The 23,662-nt window shown below is 46.9% G+C and overlaps 1 protein-coding gene across 3 annotated transcripts in view; it reads left to right on the forward strand.

Annotated features, from left to right (window-relative positions):
• Positions 1-23,662, forward strand: part of EYA3 (EYA transcriptional coactivator and phosphatase 3) — an 860,742-nt gene that overhangs the window by 763,214 nt on the left and 73,866 nt on the right. For all 3 annotated transcript variants that reach the window (XM_078682511.1, XM_078682514.1, XM_078682513.1), the window contains one exon: positions 7,138-7,298. In XM_078682511.1, coding sequence (XP_078538637.1) covers positions 7,138-7,298 — 161 coding nt within the window. The remainder of the gene's footprint in view (positions 1-7,137; positions 7,299-23,662) is intronic.

Here is a 23,662-nt window from a genome sequence, read left to right on the forward strand (position 1 = left end):
ACACTCTGAGCATTACATCGATGCCGTAACGGGGAAATTGACCCTCTATAAAAGAAAGATCACTTCCCAACCATTGGAATCCTATGTCATTCCACTAAAAAAGAAAAGGCCAGCGCAGGACATTCATGCCCTTGTTGAACCTATTCAGCCACCACCAAGGAGGAGTCCATCACCTTCCCCCAACCAGTCAGGGGGAGAAGATGATAACCAGGATGACCAGTACAATTTCCCAGCTGACAATGACCCTGATGGTCAACAGGACTCATATGACGACACTGGTGACCAGGGAGGACATCAGGTGGTACAGGACCCACAGGGGTTTGGTGCACGTACATCACCAACTGAGGATTCCGCAGCATTTAATGCTTTGATAGAGAGGGCAGCTGCAAATCATGATGTGGACATGCATGCTGACCCGGTGGAGGAAGATTTTTTGTTTGACACTTTCTCTGTCTCAGAAAGAACAGTTAAGACACTTCCTATGCTGAAAGGTGTCCTTAAGCATGCCCCAGAGATCTTTAAGGAACCTTCCAGGGCGAGAGTGGTGAACCCACGTATCGAAAAGAAATACAGGCCAGCACCTGGGGACCCTGCATATATTCGGGGACAGTTGCCTCTGGATTCGTTGGTGGTCGCCAATGCCCGCAAGAGGGCAAACTCCCAAACAACGGGTGACGCTCCTCCCCCAGACAAGGAGTCGAAAGTGCTTGAGGCATCGGGCAAAAGGGTGGCTGCGCAGGCTGCCAATATCTGGCGTATATCAAACACACAGGCACTATTGGCAGGATAAGATAGGGCGCATTACGACACCCTAGAACAGCTCCTTCAACACCTACCTGATGAGTTTAAGGAGGCAGCCGAAATGCTCATACAAGAGGGAAAGCTCATCTCAAACGCTGCAATAAAGTGTGCACTTGACGTGGCTGATACAGCGGCTAGGGCGATTAACACTAGCGTCATGTTAAGGCGACAAGCATGGCTTCGCATATCAGGATTTAAACCTGACATTCAAGCAACAATACTCAACCAGCCCGTTAATCCTGACAGACTGTTTGGCCCAGATGTTGACACCACCCTCGAAAAAATTAAAAAGGACAATGAGACAGCTAAGTCCATGGGGGCGCTTCAGTCTCAACAATTCAGGGGGAGCACTTTTCGTCGCTCAGGAGCACGTGGTGTTACCAGAGGACACTTGGGTCAACAGACACAATTCACGAAAGGTGGTGCACAATCCTCGTACCCCAAGCAGGGTAGAGGGGGTTACAGAGGTAACAGTGCCAAGGGCAGAGGCAGAGGAAACAACAACTCCCGTTCCTCTGCCGCCAACAAACAGTGACTCTCTGTCACTGCCCCCCGACCATCCAACACCTGTCGGGGGAAGACTCCAGCAGTTCCTGCCAGTCTGGACATCCATCACCACAGACAGGTGGGTAAGACAGCTCATCCAGTACGGTTATTGTTTGGAGTTAACATCAACTCCACCCACCATTCCCCCAAGACAACGTCCTATGTCGGCAGAGCACTTGCACTTATTGCAGCAGGAAGTTGTGGTGATGCTGCAAAAAGGCGCAATCGAGCTCGTACCGGTGGAGGAGGAAGGCACAGGGGTCTATTCCCTGTACTTCCTTATCCCAAAAAAGGACGGATCCCTCAGACCCATTCTGGATCTACGCCCCCTCAACCTGTATATACTGTCAGAACACTTTCACATGCTTACACTGCAGCAGATTCTTCCCCTGCTGAACCAAGGGGACTTCCTAGCAACCTTGGACCTCAAGGATGCTTATTTCCACATACCACTCCACCCATCCCACAGAAAATACCTCAGGTTCACCATTCAAAACAGGCACTATCAGTTCAAAGTCCTACCCTTCGGAGTGACACTGCCCCCAGAGTATTTACAAAGTGTCTGGCGACAGTTGCGGCGCACCTCAGGAGGCAGAACATACATGTCTACCCTTACCTAGACGACTGGCTCGTTCAAGCAAAGTCGGAACAACAGCGCGCCGCGGACATGACCCACACCATTCACCTCCTTCACAGTCTGGGGTTCTCACTAAACTACCCAAAGTCGCACCTTCAACCAGCACATGTGCGGCAGTATCTGGGTGCGACAATAAATACCCTGACTGCTATGGCTCAGCCAAACCCGGTCAGGATCAACAACATTCAGTCGCTGATCCAGAGGTTCAGACCGCAACACTCCCTACCAGCGAGAGTGTTCATGCAGTTGATAGGCATGATGGCCTCCTGCATCTTCATAGTCCCGCACGCAAGGTTGCACATGCGTCCGCTCCAAGAATGCTTGGCAAATCAGTGGACACAGGCTCAGGGACAACTGACAGACCTAGTGTTGGTGACCGGTCGGGCATACAACTCTCTGCATTGGTGGAATCCACACAACCTTTGCAAGGGACGACCGTTCCAAGAGCCTGTGCCACAGATTATCCTAACAACGGACGCATCTCTCCAAGGGTGGGGAGCTCATGTGCTCCACTACACGGTGCAGGGACTGTGGTCCACCCAGCAACAGAAGTTGCACATCAACTACCTGGAATTGATGGCAATCTTCATGGCGCTCAAGTCCTTCAATGTACATCTGTGCAACAAGGTCGTGTTGATCCGGACGGACAACATGACAGCCATGTACTACATCCAAAAGCAGGGAGGTACTCACTCGCCACAGCTGTCTCATCTGGCTCAGAGCATGTGGAAGTGGGCCATTCAGAGGAACATTTTCCTCATGGCAGAACACCTCCCGGGCAAGGACAATCAGATGGCGGATCTGCTCAGCAGATACAACCATCAAATGCACGAGTGGGAGATACATCCATCAGTACTCCACCCGTACTTCCAGCAGTGGGGTCATCCAGAGATAGACCTGTTTGCCACAAAGGAAAACGCAAAATGCCAAAGCTTTGCCGCCAGGTTCCCTCACCCGGATTCGCAAGGGAATGCGATATGGATGAACTGGTCAGGCAGATTTGCGTACGCTTTTCCCCCAGCGCCTCTCATTCCGCTGGTGGCAAGAAAGATAAAGCAACACTCGATGACGCTCATCCTGGTTGCTCCAACGTGGGCACGCCAACCATGGTACACCACGTTTCTAGAACTTTCCGTGGTACCGCATCAAAGGCTGTATCTCTCCCCAAGCCTCTTGACGCAGAACCATGGCGACATTCAGCATCCAGATCCGCAACAGCTCAATCTGGCGATCTGGCTCCTGAGGTCCTAGAGTTTGGCTACCTCAACCTGCCTCCAGAATGCATGGATATCATACGAGAGGCAAGAAAGCCCACTACCAGAGCTTGCTATGCAGCAAAATGGAAGCGGTTTGTCATTTACTGTACAGAACGCAATATCAACCCGCTAGATGCATCCCTTCCTAACATCATCTGCTATTTGTTACATCTTTACAAATGCAAACAAGCGTACGCTTCCATTCGGATAGACTTATCCCCCATAGCGGCTTATCTCCAGAACAGGCAGCATCTCTCTGTTTTCAGGGTGCCTGCCATTAAAGCCTTCCTGGAGGGACTGAAACGAGTCATTCCACCTAGAACACCACCAGCTCCAGTGTGGAACCTCAATGTGGTCCTCACTAGGCTGATGGGCCCACCTTTCGAGCCACTGCACTCCTGCGAACTTCAGTTCCTGACATGGAAAGTGGCATTTCTCATTGCTATTACATCGCTCAGACGTGTTAGTGAGCTGCAAGCGCTCACAGTCCAGGAGCCATTCATACAAATTCATTCAAACAGGGTAGTACTACGCACTAACCCCAAATTCCTTCCGAAGGTGGTGTCACAGTTTCATATCAACCAAACTATTGACCTGCCCGCATTCTTTCAAAACCCACAAACAGTAGCGGAAAGAATGCTTCATACATTGGACGTTAGGAGGGCGTTGATGTACTACATTGACAGAACACAACACTTTAGGAAAACACAACAACTTTTTGTTGCCTTCTCAGCACAGCACAAAGGCAACCCTATTTCCAAAGCAGGAATAGCCAGATGGATTGTTAAGTGCATTCAAATCTGTTATCAAAAAGCAAAACGTACTTTAACAATACCCCCAAGGGTGCACTCCACACGCAAGTTGGGGGCCTCCATGGCTTTCCTGGGGAACATTCCTTTGGAAGACATTTGTAGAGCAGCCACGTGGTCTACACCACACACATTTACCAAACATTACTGTGTTGATGTGCATTCCAAACAGCAAGCAGCTGTAGGACAGGCTGTTCTTAAAACACTCTTTCAGACTTCTGCAGCTGGCACGGGCAACCGCCCTTAAGGGAGGGACTGCTATGTATTCTATGCAATAGATATGAATTTAGCAGCCCACATGCCTCGAACTGAATATGCTACTTACCAGTATGCATCTGTTCTTGGCATGTAGGGCTGCTAACATTCATATCGCCCGCCCTCCTCCCCGGTGCCCGTAGTGGCTGCAGATACTCTCTTGCATTCAATCATTAGCATGGACATCCTTTACACTATTTCACTCCATCTCTGCCACAATGGCTAAAAACAATCTGGGGATGGAGTCGATGCCCATGCGCACTGTAGTCCAGGGGAGGAGCCACCTATCTCGTGATACTTCGAAGACTCTTCCAGGACAACAATGTGCAATCATCCGGACCCAACACTAGGCGGCGATCTATGCAATAGATATGAATGTTAGCAGCCCTACATGCCAAGAACAGATGCATACTGGTAAGTAGCATATTCACTTTAACCTACCATCAATAAGGGGTTGTTTGGACTGGTGCAAGGTGCCCTCTAGAATAGTGGACAGCATATGCCAGGCCAACTTCTCACAGGAGTCACATCCCTTTAGCCATAGAATCATCTTTTCAATAACACCCAGGACCCTGATTGGTTTTTAAAAAAGTTTTTTCCCTGAATTCATGGAAATTCCTGCATGAGCTGCAAAAAAACTACCATCTATTGTCCGGATTTACAGGCTGGGGAAAGAGAGAATTTAGGGGTGGTACCAGGGTAGGAAACCAATCGGGGAGCAGACTCCTGTTGGGCACCAGTATCTAGTAGGGACTGAAAAGCGATGACGCCTCAATATTCACATTCGTCGACTAAATGAGAGTTAAATGAGGCTGTCAGACATGAACATTATATCATGACAACGACATTGTGTTTTCATTGCCAATACAGCAACTAGTTTCCGGCGGCAGCTTCAAAGTGCTATACAGAGCAGCTATTTCTCTGAGTTCACTTAACAACCTGTGCCATGGGGCTTAAGTTGGGGCAGCCACTTACATGAGTGGAACTTAATGCAGATCAGCATGGAGTGCTTCGAGGCGAACCGCATCCTGTTGGCCAGTATTCCAGGCGCACTCCTGGAGAGACAATGTGCCGTCAGCCTCTCGGATGGTGAGGCATCCAGTGAGAATAAATCCAGTGGGGGCGCTCGTGGAGAAAAATATTCCTATAAAGAAAGAAAATACAAATTAAAAAATTCTAGTTAGTCGTGCACCTAAGTTTTTATAGTGACCTTTTAAGAGCGGCTTCATTTCTAGGGCCTGGTGTGCTCTGTTCTTTTGTCCCCTCATGTGTTCAAATACACTTTTGTCTCCTCCTCCAGCCCGTTCTTTCCCAAAAATGTCAAACCACACTGGAATCGGTGGGCAAGTGGCTCGCACTTTTGCTCTCATGTTCACAGAGCTGTGTAGACCCGACTGTGGGCCACAGAACTAAATGCCCAAAACTTGCTGATACACTGCTATTAAAAATGTTGTGCCCACCCACCCCGACATCGCAACAAAGAGCCTTCTCCTACATCGTGGCCAAGACCTGGAACGAGCTCCTGGTCGACATCAGACGTGCCCCCTCTCTGAACATCTTCTGGAAGACACTCAAGACCTGGCTCTTAGACTGAACGGAGCTGCTTACATCCCCCCCTCACGCCTAGAGACCCTCTTGGGTGAGTAGCACACTTTACAATTCCCTGATTGAACTCTTTGTGCCTCTAGGGATTGAACTCTGCTTTGTGCCTCTAGGGCAAGTAAACTCCCACCTAAACAGACACATGTGCAGCTGCATCACTTCGAGTTCCAGATTACTGCTTTAAACCGAGCATCACCGAGGCCTATGTTAAAGCTGCTCGGTGGAGTTTTTTCTGCTTTTGTTGTGGGGATAATGCCCACCCTGCCCCTTATTACCAGCAGCCCCAGGGTTTTCCCTGTGACAGGGTCGGACCAGAGAAGAGCTCTACAGCAGCTGTTCTTAACCTTGGGTCCGGGGACTCATCAGGGGTTGGCGAAGCCTACTCGGGGACTGCTACGGTTTAGAAAATAAAATATTAACTTATTAATTAAGTGCATATAAATAAAGAAGCAAAATGTAAAATTGACAATTTTAAAATGTTCAGTTATTGCGAAGGAGTTTAAAATTGGAGGCTAGAAATTAAGTTGATATCCTGAGATCTGATTTGTAGGCTAGAAATTAAGTTGGTATCCTGAGATCTGATTTGTGGGACAGTGCAAGCGCATCAAACAGAATATAGTATAGACAATGGGTTGCCTTCATTGAATTTAGAAAAGCTCCAACCTTCCAATTAAAATGAAGATTGTTTTTTTAAATTTGTGAATCAAATAAAATATTTCATCATTTTTGTATTGTTTTGTGGTTCAAATCATCGAAACTGCTTCGACTGGGGTCCCCAGCTTCCAGTAATGACTCAGTAGGGGTCCGCAGATTCCGATAATTATTCAGTGGGGTCCGCAGATTCCGATAATCATTCAGTGGGGGTCGTCTGTCCCCAGTAATGATCAACAGGGGGGTCCTCAGAAGTCAAAGGGTTAACAACCACTGCTTTCCAGAGTTTGGGCTAAAATATTATCAATCAAAGAATCAGTCTTGGCTATAGGCCAGGCCCATCTCTATTCTTTAATTCTTCTTATTAAATACAGTTCTTCAGCCTTAAAGAGAGAGATCATTGGGATATGTTGTCCGTTTTGAGTGTTCTTTCAACAATTCAGAATTCCTGACCCAAACAGGGTCATCCCCAGACAGACTTGTTGAAACCAACGAGTGAAAAGAGAATCGCTTTTTGTTCAGCCTTCTGTGATGCCCCCCAAATGAATTGACTCCAAATGATAAAAAGTCTTTCTTTCAGCAACTACAATTTTTCTACTGATGACTTCAGTGGCACAGGGAGTTCCAGTGGTCATGGATGCACCACCGGGGTTCCAGGAGGAGTGGATTGGATGAGGAAACTTGCATTCCGATACAGGAGAGTGAAGGAGATCTATGACTGCTATAAAAGCAATGCAGCTGGTGAGTTGACTAACCGAAGATGGGTATTATGTTCATGCAAGATAATTATTTAATTGATACCTCTTTCATAGTCCCTGGTCCCTTCAAATGCAAATTTTGTTAGCACAATACCAATGAAGGACACATTTTATGTTGAAATACATTGCCTTGAACAGCTTTGTTTGTGCCCATAGTATATTTTTTCATTAGTTGTTTACCTCAACTCTGCCTAAGCAACAGAAGGCACTGTAAGGATGTTACCATATAAGGGGATTCAAAACTATTAAGAGGCATTTGTGAATGTTTTTTGTTTTATGAAGCACAACACCTTAGTGTCCCTCCTGATGCTCCCCAGCCCCTCAGCAGTTTAAATATCCTCCCCTTGATACACTGTCCCCTACTGAAGGAGTTTGATTGGGGGGGTCCAGTGCTTTCATTGTGTAAGAACTTATCAGTATGAACGTTTTATCTTCTCTTATATTTGATTGATGTATTAAGGAAGTTTATAATATGCCCTTTGGTTTTTGATACTGGGAGGGAATCCTTTTCTTGTATTTCCCTATGAATGGTGCTGGCGTAGAAGGCCAGATCTTCCTACTCTTAGATAAATCTACACTTGACCATGTATACCTCACCAACTTCTGGCCCATGACTAACCTACCAAATCTGATACAGACATCTAGCCACATATTCCTTAACTTAGAATTTCCCACAGTAGCCAGTCTGGATCCGGGGTATTTTCAGTAGTACCTCTGCATGCCAGGGGATGGCGTTGAGCAGTGGAGACAATGGGCACCCCTGTCTGGTTCCCCTTCCCAACGGAAAGTCACTGGAATTACAATTGTTGACGACCACTCTAGCCAAGGGGTTCGCATTCAGCAAGCGTACCCAGCCGATAAACTCATCTCCGAAGCCCAGCTTAGCCAAGACCACAAACAGATACCCCCACTCCACCCTATCAAAGGCCATTTTGGCGTCAAGGGATACCAGCACCGTCGGCTCGTGGATTTTGGAGGAGCCTCCTAGGACGCCGTGTAGCCGTCGCAAATTGAGGGCTGTGTTACGGTGCGGCATAAACATGGATTGATCAGAGTGGGTCAGGGTTGTAATCACTTTGATCAACCTAGTGGCCAAGAGTTTCGCAAGTATCTTAGGTTCCGCATTAAGAAGCGATATGGGCCTATAGGAGGAACATTGTGTCGGAGGCTTACCTGCCTTGTGTACGACCACTATATTGGCCACCCTCTGGTCATAGGGTAGTTCCCCCTTCTCTTTACATTCCACAAACATGGCACGGATGTGAGGGGCAAGCTTGGCAGCATTTATTTTATACAGTTCAATAGGGATCCCGTTGGGGCCCGTAGCTTTACCCGATCGTATCTGCCTAATCGCTTGGGCTATCTCATCGTCTGACAATGCGGAATCAAGATATCTACTATCTTCCTCCGACAGACGTGGCATGACTATATCCTTAATCATCTCGGCATTATCCATTTCTGTATAGTCACCACAGGCCGTATAAGCCTGCTGGTAATATTCGGAGAACTCCTCCGCCACAGCCTGTGGCTCTGTGATTCTGCGCAACTGTGGTCCTTCCAGTTCAGGTACTAATCTAGACCACGTTCTCAGTGTTCGAGCCATGCAATCAGCTTGCCAGCTTTGTCGCCACGCTCATAGATACGACTCTGGACGGCATTATGCTGAGCCACAGCCCTATTCCTAACCAGATTTTTATACTCCTCCTCCCGGAGACGCAACAAATGGAGCCCTGCCTGTGTGTGAGAGCTAGCCACCTCCTCTTCCAGAAGAATAACTTCCGCCTCCTTCTGCGCCACTTCTGCATGGCCTGCCCTCCTCTTCCCTGACACCAAGGACAATACTTCTCCTCTAGCGACCGTCTTGTAAGCTTCCAAGAGGGACTGTGCAGAGGCTACCGACCCTGTGTTTTCCATGAAATAACGGTCAGACATACGGAGAATCTCCCTCTTTATAGCAGGGTCTTTCAACTGCCAGGCGCCGATGGGAGCCACTCTACCGACTGTCGGTAGGTCAAGAGCGAGGGAAAGCTATAACGGGGAGTAGTCGGAAATCCCCCGACCGAGAAATCTCACTTCCTGAATCATGGACGCCAAGGCCGCAGGAAGCAACAAGTAGTCCAGCCTAGACAGGCTGCCATGAGCAGCCGAGACATGGGTATAATACGTCAATGTTGGATTACGTACCCGCCAGCTGTCTACCAGCCCCAGTGTATCAAGGAATTCCGAGAGCCATTTCTGTGTCTGTCTGAGTGCCCCGGGTGGACTTCGATCAACCCCCCCATCAACCACTGAGTTAAAGTCCCCCCCAAAGACTAGACCGCCAAGAGGCAACGTAGGAAATATAGTACTCAAATCCCGAAAGGTCTCAGTCTGAAGGCCAGGCGGTATATCAATAGAGAGAAAGGTGATCGTCCGGCCCCCAACCAGTGCGGAAACACCGGCATACCTGCCCCTTTGGTCAATCCATGTGGCCTGAACCACCAGCGGGAACGAGTTTTTGCCCAGGAGACCAACACCTCTAGAGCCTGTAGTAAATCCAGCATGCACCACCAATTTATACCCTCCCTTATGGAGGGCCATGCACCTGTTCCCGACTAAATGCGTCTCCTGCAATAAAATCACATCTGGGGAATGTCGCCTAACCAGTCGACTGACCATCCCCCTCATGATCTTATCACCCAAGCCATTCACATTCCTGCTCAACACCAACCCTCGGCTATTTTGCGTCGCCGGACCCATGCAGCAGACAAAGCGCAACAATGATATCACCTGAGCTCAAACAATAAAAACAAAAAAACCCACAATCACACCCCAACAAATGAAACAACACATAAGGAAAAAACATTCCCAGCCCCTCCTCCCCCCACCCTGCACCCCTGCTCCTGGCTTACGCCTGACCCCAACTTGCAGTGTGCCTGTCGCCCCATTCTCTAACTGACTAACTAAAAATAGAAATGAGGAGGAAGACCGTTCTTAAGGACCCCCCGAGCCCCAAACCCCACGTAAACAGTGACGCCCATGACATTCTGAAGTAACGCGCTTGCCGAACACCCTACCATTAATTTCCAGAAGCCGCACCCTCTATTCCTGCTCTAACTCATCTGGGACCTCTACCGTTTCAGGCTCCCTGGACTCTGGCCCAGGCTGTGCGTCCAACCAGTCCGAGGCAATGGCAGGATGATCAAAAAAACACGTTTTCCCATTAAGCTCAATCCGCAGTCTGGCCGGGAACATCATGCCATACTTCAAACCCTTTTCTCTAAGCCTCCTCTTGATCCCAAGGAACCCCTGGCGCTGCCTTTGCACCGCTTGCGTGAAATCAGGGAAAAAGGAAAGGGTTAGCATTCTCGAATTTCAGGGGACCTCCAGACCTGGAGGCCTGCAGGATAGCGTCTCGATCCCTGAAGTTAAGTATTTTCGCAATCAGCGGACGTGGAGGAGCCCCAGGCCTCGGCCTCCCACCCGGGACTCTATGCGCCCTTTCGACGGTAAAGAAATTGCTCAGTCCCTTGGGTTGAAGGTGTGTAAGGACTAGATCCTCAACGAATAAGTCCGGGGCAGGGCCCTCAGCTTTCTCAGGAAAGGTTGTTTTTTCGGGCCCTCCCTTCATAATCATCAAGCTTCCGGCATGTGAGTTCCCCGGCCCTCTTGAGCTCCCGTACCTCCTGCTGTAACTCTGCCACATCGTCCGTCGAGCTCGCGGTTTTAATATCCATGGATTTGACCTTCTCGCTAGTTTTAGTGAGATCTGCACGAATAAGTTTAACTTCAATAGTTACTGTATCGATCTTCTGATCAAGCGGCTCCATTTTTTGTCCCAATGATGTTTTCAACCCATCGATTGCTGCCATAACATCGAGAAGGGTGGGTTCTACCAGAGGGCTAGGCAGTTCCTTCCCCAAATCCTGCGACTTCTTAAGATCCTGCGGGGATCCCCTGGACGTCGTGTGTCGGTCCAATTTATTGGACTGAACATATCGAGCTCCCCTAGAGGACCGAGACTGGGATTTCTCGGAGTCCGGTTTAGACGCCATCCCGGAGCGCCAGGCAGGGCTCTCAACAGGTAGCAAAAACGTCAGTGACACGCACACACAGTGAACACCAAGTACGTCCGCTTCCTTCACCCACCACCTCTCCGCCTCACACAGTCTGTGTCCACCTTTACCTCAGGGCGTTAGACCGTTCCCAAGAAACATCGCTCGTTCTGCACCGGCCGCCACCAGGAAACAGTCATTAGCAACACTGGCTGGCCAATAGGTCCAGATCTCCACAGTGCCCTCACAAATCCTCCCTTCGATCTTACCGGCTGCCAGGGAATGGGGGGGGAGGGCTCAGAGCGGGGCGGGAGGCCTATCTTCTTGCACTGCCACAGAGGCAGTAAAGTGCACACACGTTTAATGCCCAACGCTTCTTGCGCCCTCCGGGCCGGTAGGAATAGTTCCCAGCCGCAGTACGCTCGACCGCCGGGAGTGCCTCCGGAAGCCTCCCAGCACTTTCTTCTCCGGGGGCTGCGTCGCTCAGTCTCCCACTCCCGCTCTCGAATCCGTTGCGGAACTGGAGCCGAGGCCACAGCACACCTGACACATGAAATGGCTCTCTCGCGCCCCCGTCTCGATGAATCAGCGGCTTCTCGCCAGTGCACCTGGGGCACCCCGACAGCCGCAGCGGTGGGCACAACTGGGGGGCGGGGGCGTTCAGCACCAAATACACGGGTCATTCACCCGCTGTTAGTCCAGAGTCAGCACCACTAGGATCCAGTCGGCCCTACCGGTATCAGATACAGCATCCTGCAGGTCCCAACCAGCCGCGCCCCCCACTCGAGCCCCAGGCTCAGCACTCGACAGCGGTTCAAATTGTGACGCACTTCACTCCGGTCCCAGACACCACAGCGGGACCGGAGGTGTCTCAGGGGTAGATACGCGGGTTCTCCGCCGATTGCATGACGCCTCTGCCCACTGCTCCAGGCACAGAGCCAAGTCCGCCGCACTCGGCGCTATAAAGGGCTCCCGCAGCCTCACCCGGCGCTACCAGCGGGGAGCGCGACCGGGGGAGGGAGGTGCGTGGGTGGAAGGCCCCACGCCGGATATATATGTAGATACCGCTCACTCCCGGGCCAAACCCCGCAATCCTCCGTTCCAGCCGGCACTTCCGGTATTCGGCCGCGGCTGTTGTTCGACTCGCCGCCGGCCACGTCTCCCACGCGAGCCCTGGGCTCCGCAGTCCAGAGGGGCCTAGATTTCCAAACACGCTGCTCCGGCCCCCGGCCTCACAGCGGGCCGGAGTTGCTTCTGGGGGTTGCGCAGGGTCTCTGCTGAACATGAGGCGACACTGTGTCACATGAGGTGGTCAGGATATGGGGGCGAGGATTTTGTCCCGGCAGAGCTGCTGACCTACGCGGCCATCTTGGGCACGCGTTAGGCTCCTCCTGTGCACGCTATTTTTATATGGTGCTTGGACGAGCACCACGACTCTGAGGAGTGCAACGCCTGTAAACGGCTGAAGCCTATGTCCTTGCGGGAACGCTGGATGAAGTTGCTGTCAGCCCGGATGTCCAGTTCGAAGTCCAAGCGGCATCGCTCTGCTTCCCGTGCTGGGATTCCTGCTCTGGGCAGGTCATGAAGCCTTTCCCTTGGACTTTGTTCGTCCTTGACAGGTAAATGTAAAAAGTCAAAGTCACGGAGGTGGTCAGCTTCCTGTGGCTGTGACGGTGGTGCCTTTTCCTCCCGGTCTTTCCCGTAGGCGGCCCCACAGATGTCGATCCCCACCTATCCACCATTTCCTAGTGAAGGGGTGACTAGTGCCCAAATAGAAGCCTAATATCAGGCGTTACACCATTTTTGGGTCAACCCTCTGTCAGGCGCGCCTTCGGGCCCCACACAGGTAGAAGGGACTCTGATCTGGAGTTTGCCGGTGGGTCCATCCTCGGCGCTGATCGAGTGCCCTGGCTCTGTATCTGGAGTCGCTGCGACATCGGGAAACAGTCCAGTGGGGCTTACTCTTGAGACGTCAGGGCGCAGCCCTGTTACGATGTCGGGAAACAGTCCGGTGAGGCTGCCTGTTATGATATCTGTGATGCCCGCAGAAGACTTGTCTCCACCTCAATGCCGTTTCACGACTCCTTCACCCATAGCGGTAGATGTTGATACGACTCTGTCCCGACGCCGTTTGGCAGAGACACCCTTGGTGGTGGACGTTGATGCGCTGCCGTTTCGATGTTATTCAGTGCCGGAGATATCCTTTTCATTTCCTCTCCACATGGAGGATGAGGCCACTGCTGTTTCCACTTCCCCAGTGTTGCAGGTAGATTCTGCACCTACTGGTGGAGTTGAGCATTTGGATGATCATGGCCAGCCTCTGGCTGAAGATTCTTTGAACCTTGGAGGGCCCATTAGCCTACAGCCATCCCCTGCCTATGATTAACTGTCGCCCCCCAGAATTTATTTATTTTATTTTATTTTATTTGAAGAGTTTAAAATAGCGCTGGCTATACCGAGAGGTATGGGAGCGCTTTACATGAGGTCAGCATTGTTACATAGTTACATCCGATTACAAGGGAGAATCATGGTATGGAGAAAAAACGCGTTACAAAGTTATATCCATTGTTAGATCATTATATAGCATAAGAAAACAAGTCCTATGGTACATAGAGAGAAGTGGGGGGGAATAGTAAGGGGTAGGAATCGGAGCAAGACTAGTCGAATGGCCAAGGAGGAAAGTACATCGGGGGCAAACTAAAAGTCAGAGTAAGCGAGTCGACAAAGCCGGAAGGGTCAGAAAGATCTCTAATAAAAGAGAGAGGGACCCCACAATCAAAGGGATGGGGTGCCAAAGTAGACTATTTAGTCAAGCAAAGAATCCCTTTGGGACACCTTATTAAAATGACAGACGTTCAACAGACATTTTGGACAAAAACAAATAAACTTAACAAAATACTGTAATCATGAGGCAAAACACAAACGAAATAATGAAAAATTCTGAACAATTTATTACACAGTCCAATGTTAAAAAATAATAATTCAACAATAATTAAAAAGACGGGGAAGAGCATTAAAAGTAAGGAAACAATACATTCCTATTAGTAAAAAAGGAGGTATAGACAGAAAATTAGATTCAGCGAAAACGTCAGAATTATTTTCATATCAATTAAAGCACAATCCTCCTTTTTGTTATTACATTTTTTAATACTTTTGAACAAAGCTTGAGGCAATGTAACAAGGTTATTGTGAGATCTATTGTGCAATATTTTTTACTAGTTTATAGAGTAATGTTATCAAGGAAAGTAAGATATATAGAGTGTGTTTTTTAATAATTTTTCTCAATTTCAGAAATTTTGAGAAGACATTTCATGTAATCCTGATGAAGGTGGTCTGACCATATGATCCACCGAAACGCGTCGCTTAACAAAAAGGAGGATTGTGCTTTAATTGATTAGAAAATAATTCTGACGTTTTTGCTGAATCAAATTTTCTATCTATACCTCCTTTTTTACTAATAGGAATGTATTGTTTCCTTACTTTTAATGCTCTTCCCCGTCTTTTTAATTATTGTTGAATTATTATTTAACATTGGACTGTGTAATAAATTGTTCAGAATTTTTCATAATTTCGTTTGTGTTTTGCCTCATGAGTACAGTATTTTGTTAAGTTTATTTGTTTTTGTCCAAAATGTCTGTTGAACGTCTGTCATTTTAATAAGGTGTACCAAAGGGATTCTTTGCTTGACTAAATGGGTCGGAAAGATCAACAACATCCAGAGCTGGCGTGTATCGATTAGAGGCAATGGTCAGCTTGGAGAGTACCAGGGTGCTGACCGGCGTCAGGATTTGATCACGGACCATCGGTAATCCCTCAGAGTTCATTGGAGGTCGAGGAGAAAAAAAGATGATGATGCAGGGAGAGGTGAAACAGTGCCACTGTCCAGAGGGTAGGTGACTGCCGAGAGAGGATCCGCAACCAATCTCCTCAATAGCAACCAAGGCTGCTCCTCCAGGCATCTGTAATGTTGCTGGAGCTCCGCCATCACAGAAATTAGAGAGTTCATCATAAGCCGCAGGCAATCAGTTCGAGGGCCAAAGCAGCAAACCCAGAAGAGGAAAGGGGTGATCTCCAGCCATCAACCGCGCTGAGTTGGTTCAGCCATCGGCAGGTTCACAATGAATTCGTCGGAGGGAGGGGGAGACACAGCGGAGTGAACGAGGAGAACTGTGCCCAATGTAGGTGATGGCCAGGGGTATGATCTACGGTCAATCTCCCCTATACCACCGCTGTCCAGAATGGCGACCGAGGCTAGTGCAGCTTTTGCTAGGGTCATTAGCGCGGCTGCTGACATTTTTAACTTCCAGCCTCCTCTTGTCTCTGCATTCAGATCCCATTGTTGAAGCTACTCCATCAAGGCAGCACTAATGTTAAGCGATACAAAAGGGGATGATGGACGGAGCGTTTGAACAAATCAAACACTCACCACCTGTCAACTGATCTGGGTTTAATCCATCACCATTCTTTAGTTCACTCAGCCACCCCAGTTCAGACATGGCTATATGCAAATCAGTCTGACCCTGTGCCTCATGGGAACAGTCAAGCCCGAACTGCCAAGCCATGTCTTCCCTGGACCGGAAACAAGCATCCTGGGACCGGTTTCGGATTCATAATCCTCATCAGCCAGGCTATCTTGAATCCAGTGGCCAAGTGAACAAGGGACTCACGTCTGAGCATACCCTGCCAAACTTAGGGCGACCAAAGCGATACAAAAGGGGATGATGGACTAATGTTAAGCCTTTACGGCCCTTCCGTGAGTCGTTAAATCACATCCTTCTGGGGACTTGGGCAAGATCCTCATCAGGAGACTCTGTGGAGCTTGCCATTGCACACTCATCGACCTGCTCCAGACGATCCTGTCTCTGTCCTTACACCCTAGGGCTCAAGGGCTGGTTGTACAAACTGCTTCAGCTTCGCTGTTAGCATTCTCCTCCATTGCTTCCACCAACTAGGGAGTCCCGGCGGTTGGAGTCACGTGGCCGGAATCTGTTTGCGTCCACTAGCTCAGCCCTCAGATCTTTAAATACGTCCTGCGCTTTCGGATGAGCTTCTTTTGCCCTCTGGAATTCTGTTCACTGGCTTCTTCCTGAATGACATAGAGCTGATCTTGCTCAGCTAATTCGGGATGGTCGTGAACTGGCCACATTCTCTATTTGGTCGGCCATGGACACAGTGGATTCCGTGGGTAGAGCTATGGCTAGATCAGTAGCTCTGAGACAACATGCTTGGTTGCATAGTGGTAGTTTCCCTGACAATGTTAAAGAGAGTCTCAAAGACTTACCCTTTGATGGGATCACCCTTTTTGAAAGCCATCCCGAATCTGCAGTCCAGCGCCTCATGGCTGGCAATCTGTAATTGGGCATTACCCTGCTTCCTTCTTTTTCCCGTGGTCCTTTTCTTACGGACCGTATTGCATTAATGGTGGTTGCAGTGTTTGTACTGCTCTTATTATATGGAACACCTTCAGTCTCTGGGTTTGAGGCTTTTAATTCCCAGATATCTGGTTCAGCTGGACAGCTGTTTTGCCTTTGTTTTCAATTCCTACTGGTCCACTTTGCACCCCACAACGTTGGGCTGTGCTTGGTTTTTGTGGTCCGTCTATTCTACAATCTCTTGGGTGTGTAAGTTCTTATGACTTTCACTTTCCTTTCTCAGTAGTCTTACACCTGGTTTCCCTGATTGGCACTTATGCCTAGTTTCCCTGGTTGGCGACTTAGACCTAGGCCAGTAGCGGTTGGTCGTGCGCAATGTCTTGCGCTCTACGTTTCACAGGCATTTACCATGCAGAGGCTCAGATCCCTCTGCTGATGGCTTCTGGCTAGACGTTGTCTTTAGCAGTCTCTCTTCGGAAATGATGGTTTTCAATATATATATAGCTTAGCACCAGCAGCTCAGTCGGCGCCACTCCTTAGCAAACACGGACCAAAAGATTGAGATGCTAATTATTTTATTTGTGCTTCTCTGCCGCCATAACGTTTTGGCTTCAAGGAGCCTTGATCAAATGACAATGTGAGTGAATCAAACGACCAAATTTAAAGTGACTGTGCATTGGATACGGCTGATCATGTGGTACACTGAGTAATAGACATTGAATACATACTGGTTTTCGCTGTAAGGCATTGAAAATAAAGCATGTAAGACAATACTAATTATGTCTGATTCTGACCAAGGGGGAGATGTAAAATATATTCAGCAACAGCATAGTCTAAAAATTACTGTACATGAATTTGCTAAATAAGTGCAAATATGCAAGTTTGTGCAAATTGTCGCTGTGAGTACCATTGTTTAACGAGGTATATGAAATACAAGGTTGAATCCAAAATAGACAAGGGCATCTCATAATGTTGCTGTGTCTAAATACCTGTATAATAACAGTAAAAGTCCTGGGATGAATACTATATACATGACAAATACTAGATAAAACCAGGTAGTAAAATGAACCATGGTTTAATAACTTGATTCACCATCCTCTGTGCAATGGTTAAAACAATTACCCCTCAGAACAGCTAATGCCAGTTGTGTAAAGTCGTATCAAGTGCATATTGACTGCCAGTACTAAATATTTAAGGTAAATGATATTTTTTCCAACTTTGCAGCCAAGGTGACTACCGAACCTACTTATTCTAATAAGAGTGACCTCCCTCCCCCCTCATCAGGAGACTCTGTGGAGCTTGCCATTGCACACTCATCGACCTGCTCCAGACGATCCAGTCTCTGTCCTTACACCCTAGGGCTCAAGGGCTGGTTGTACAAACTGCTTCAGCTTCGCTGTTAGCATTCTCCTCCATTGCTTCCACCAACTAGGGAGTCCCGGCGGTTGGAGTCACGTGGCCGGAATCTGTTTGCGTCCACTAGCTCAGCCCTCAGATCTTTAAATACGTCCTGCGCTTTCGGATGAGCTTCTTTTGCCCTCTGGAATTCTGTTCACTGGCTTCTTCCTGAATGACATAGAGCTGATCTTGCTCAGCTAATTCGGGATGGTCGTGAACTGGCCACATTCTCTATTTGGTCGGCCATGGACACAGTGGATTCCGTGGGTAGAGCTATGGCTAGATCAGTAGCTCTGAGACAACATGCTTGGTTGCATAGTGGTAGTTTCCCTGACAATGTTAAAGAGAGTCTCAAAGACTTACCCTTTGATGGGATCACCCTTTTTGAAAGCCATCCCGAATCTGCAGTCCAGCGCCTCATGGCTGGCAATCTGTAATTGGGCATTACCCTGCTTCCTTCTTTTTCCCGTGGTCCTTTTCTTACGGACCGTATTGCATTAATGGTGGTTGCAGTGTTTGTACTGCTCTTATTATATGGAACACCTTCAGTCTCTGGGTTTGAGGCTTTTAATTCCCAGATATCTGGTTCAGCTGGACAGCTGTTTTGCCTTTGTTTTCAATTCCTACTGGTCCACTTTGCACCCCACAACGTTGGGCTGTGCTTGGTTTTTGTGGTCCGTCTATTCTACAATCTCTTGGGTGTGTAAGTTCTTATGACTTTCACTTTCCTTTCTCAGTAGTCTTACACCTGGTTTCCCTGATTGGCACTTATGCCTAGTTTTCCTGGTTGGCGACTTAGACCTAGGCCAGTAGCGGTTGGTCGTGCGCAATGTCTTGCGCTCTACGTTTCAGAGGCATTTACCATGCAGAGGCTCAGATCCCTCTGCTGATGGCTTCTGGCTAGACGTTGTCTTTAGCAGTCTCTCTTCTGAAATGATGGTTTTCAATATATATATAGCTTAGCACCAGCAGCTCAGTCGGCGCCACTCCTTAGCAAACACGGACCAAAAGATTGAGATGCTAATTATTTTATTTGTGCTTCTCTGCCGCCATAACGTTTTGGCTTCAAGGAGCCTTGATCAAATGACAATGTGAGTGAATCAAACGACCAAATTTAAAGTGACTGTGCATTGGATACGGCTGATCATGTGGTACACTGAGTAATAGACATTGAATACATACTGGTTTTCGCTGTAAGGCATTGAAAATAAAGCATGTAAGACAATACTAATTATGTCTGATTCTGACCAAGGGGGAGATGTAAAATATATTCAGCAACAGCATAGTCTAAAAATTACTGTACATGAATTTGCTAAATAAGTGCAAATATGCAAGTTTGTGCAAATTGCCGCTGTGAGTACCATTGTTTAACGAGGTATATGAAATACAAGGTTGAATCCAAAATAGACAAGGGCATCTCATAATGTTGCTGTGTCTAAATACCTGTATAATAACAGTAAAAGTCCTGGGATGAATACTATATACATGACAAATACTAGATAAAACCAGGTAGTAAAATGAACCATGGTTTAATAACTTGATTCACCATCCTCTGTGCAATGGTTAAAACAATTACCCCTCAGAACAGCTAATGCCAGTTGTGTAAAGTCGTATCAAGTGCATATTGACTGCCAGTACTAAATATTTAAGGTAAATGATATTTTTTCCAACTTTGCAGCCAAGGTGACTACCGAACCTACTTATTCTAATAAGAGTGACCTCCCTCCCCCCACAATTTTTAATGAATTTAATCAAATCTCTCAATTGCAGATAGCTGAACTTATGACGACTATTAAATCAGGGTCACCACTAGATCCATGCCCTCCTTTGATTCTTAAACCAGTGACTAATCTGATAGCCCCAATTCTTACAAATATTTGTAATTCTATGTTCTTGTCGGGTTCTTATCCGTCAATATGGAAGAAAGTAATCATTAAACCTTTACTGAAAAAATCAAATCTGGATCCCTCAGAACCTAAAAGTTATCGACCAATTGCATCTCTTCCCTTCCCCTCTAAAATATTTGAGAAGATTATGAATTGTCAGCTGGCTGATTATATTGATCAAAATAATCTTCTCGATGAAACCCAATTTGGGTTTAGGAAGGGGCATGGGACGGAAACAGCACTGATTAAAGCAGCAGATGAAGTCAGACTGATTATGGCTCAAGGAGGTGCAGCAATCCTGATCTTACTCGATTTATCTGCGACCTTCGACACGGTCGATCATAACATCTTGATCGACCGTGTAGCCCACATTGGCATTCAGGGCAAAGCCAAATCTCTTCTGACTTCCTTTCTGTCTGGCCGTAATCAGTCTGTTAAACTGGGTGGTTTCTACTCTTCTGCTTTCACTTTACCATGTGTTGTCCCCCAGGGATCCTCGCTAAGTCCGACTTTATTTAACATCTATGTGTCGGACTTGGCGAGGGTCATTAAATCCTATGGAATAAGGGTGACCTCATATGCAGATGACACCGAGTTGGTACTGGCCATCCATAACACCGGAGGAATAGTTGCGGCCAATTTTCAGGTAGGCATGATGGCTATCAGCTCCTGGATGGATCATAACTGTTTAAAATTAAACTCTGACAAGACGGAGGTCATGGTCTTTGGAAAACTGACCCCGTCTTGGTCTCCAGTTTGGTGGCCATCGGACCTAGGAGCTCCCCCAATACCGGTTACCAAAGTCAGAAACTTAGGAGTATTATTTGACAATAAGTTGTCTTTTTTGAACCACGCTAATGCAATAGTTTCATCATCCTTTTACACTCAGGATGGTAAAGAAACTACTACCTTTTCTTCCTTCTAATGCAGGCAAAACCCTAATGTGTACCTTAGTACTTTCTAAAATTGATTACTGTAACGGTCTGTTACTAAACGCCCAAGAACAAGTTCTTGACAAAATGCAATTAAATCAGAATGCGGCGGCGAGAATTTTATATATAAAAAACAGTTCTTCCTTAATGACTTTTCGGAAACCGTTAAAAACATGGCTTTTTAATCAATAACAAATCAGCACCCTCCTCAGCATCAGATTTTAGCAGCGCCGAGACACCTCAGGGTATTTGCGCGCTATAAAAGTCGTATAAATAAATAAAATAAATAAATACGACTTCTAGAAAAATTCTGGGGTAAATCCCCATAGTATGACATGTTGCTGTCTTCCTCAATAGTTTAAAATCTTTCTCCATGATCATGATCCTAAAAAAATGTGCAAAAAAGGTGCAAGGGTTAAAGTGCAAAATGTTACATTAAAATCACCTATGTCCATACAGGAAGTTAATAACATTCATTGGGGTAGACTAAGCCCAGTCATACCCCTCCCACATATCTAAAATTCATATTGACTTGTACTGTGCCGTAAACAGTAAATACTCTGTATTAGTACGACATGTAGTATTTCAATATATGTGAGTCAATTGCGAATTCAAGCCAATTAGTAAGCTATACACAAGCCTGGGTTTCAAACGAAAGTTAGAGAGATATAGGGTGGCTAATCATATTCTACAGCTAATTGTTTCTTATCATGAGAAAAGCTACACTAGGGGGTTACATCCAACTAACTTAGATCTCAGACTCTTATTATAATTAGCCAATTAACTCATATAAATAGAAAACAGCATGTTTAAAACAATAAATAATTATCAAATAGTTAAGACCACAATAAGATCTCCCCTACTAAGAAAAAAAATCACTGTTAACTGTATGAAGGAGTCAGATCATCTATTAATACAGGCCAGTTTGTTAGTCCTCTGTCAGATTGAGGCCCCCTGGCTGTTTGGTGTCTAGCTGCAGTATGTATTTTGTTTCCAATTTACGTAATTTGGATTCCCTGTTGCCACCCCGCCTGCTTGCAATAACTGCATCAATGACATAGAATTTAAGTCCATGACTATCACTGTGATGGATTTCCCTGAAATGCCTGGCTACAGGATAAGTGTTGTCTTGATTTACCATAGCCCTAAGATGCTGCAGGATGCGTTTTTGTACTGCGTGTTTCATGCTTCCCTCATATCTAAGTAGGCAGGGACATTGAAGGACATAGATGGCATATTCGGTTTTACAAGTTAGCACCTTGTTTATCCGGTGCTGCTTGTCACTAAACCCATCCGTAAAAGTCTTTTTGTTGATGCCATGGGTGCAGGATTTGCAGGTTTTACATTTAAAAAAACAAAACACTATTGGTTTGCAGCCAGGGTGTTTTTTCGATGACCTCCGGGCTAGTATTGACCAACCGGTCCCTCATAGAGGGTGCCCGACTGAAAGTAATGGAGGCTTTTCATGGTAATGATGGACCAATGATAGGATCGCTGAGAATTGTGGGCCAGTTACAATTGATAATCTGATGTAGCTCCTTATGTTGCCTATTGAAACCCGTTATGATCCTGAATGAATCGATTCGGGTAGGTGGCTGGCCACTGTTCTCTGTGTTATCAGGTATGGCAGATATAGCAGGTACTACTGTGGTGTCATACTTATCAAGTAGATCTTGTCTTGTCACTAGCATTGATTTAGTTATAGCTGTATCAATAACCCTGTTCAAGGAACCTGTTCTTACTAGCTTCCTGGGCTAATCGCAGATCAGTATAGTTACTGCACACCCTTCTAAGATGGAGCATCTCTCTGTAGGGAATACTAGTAATCAAATGAGTTGGGTGTGCACTTCCTGCGTGTAAAATGGTATTACCTGCGGTGGTCTTTCTGAACAATCTTGTCTCCAATTTATTGTTACTAACGTATACCTCCGTATCCAGAAAGGTCACACTAGTCTGGCTGATAGTTGCAGTAAATTTGAGATTACATTCATTGTCATTAATCATAGACAAAAACTCAACTGCTTCCTCACGGCCACCTCTCCAAACCACAAACAGGTCATCAATGAAACGATACCATGCAACAACATTTGCATTAAAAATAGCCCCATATTTAGCTTTGAGGACCAGTTCCTCCCAAGCGCCCATATACAGACAGGTATAGCTTGGGGAGAAACTGGCCCCCATTGACACTCCTTGGAGCTGCCTATAGAGGAGATTGTTATACATGAAAATATTGTTTTCAAGACAAAATACAAGCATTTGTTCTAACATTTTGTTGTGTTCCTTGAATTGCGCCGTTCTGCGAGATAAATAAAAGTCTACAGCAGCAATACCATCCGAATGTATGATGCTAGTGTAGAACGCTGTCACATTCAGTGCGACCATCCAAAAGTCATCCCTCCATATGATCTTTTGTATTTTGAGCAGAAAGTCACCAGTATCCTGAATATAGGAATCCAAACCTCTAACATATCCCTGCAGAAATAAATCAATATATACTGATGTCCTTTCTAACAACCCTCCTCTGGCCGAGATGAGCGATCTGCCAGGGGGGTTTATCAGGCCTTTATGGACTTTCGGTATGAAATAGATCAAGTGGGTTACTGTTTTGTCGGTTTTCAAATACTTGTATTCATCATCTGTCAACAATTTTTTGCTCCTCCACTTGGCAAGTTTCTGATGGTACTCTTGCTGTGTGGTTTTCATTTTTGCCATATTGACCCTT

Source organism: Lissotriton helveticus, chromosome 3_1 (genome assembly GCF_964261635.1).
Source record: "Lissotriton helveticus chromosome 3_1, aLisHel1.1, whole genome shotgun sequence".
NCBI classification, from domain to species: domain Eukaryota; kingdom Metazoa; phylum Chordata; class Amphibia; order Caudata; family Salamandridae; genus Lissotriton; species Lissotriton helveticus.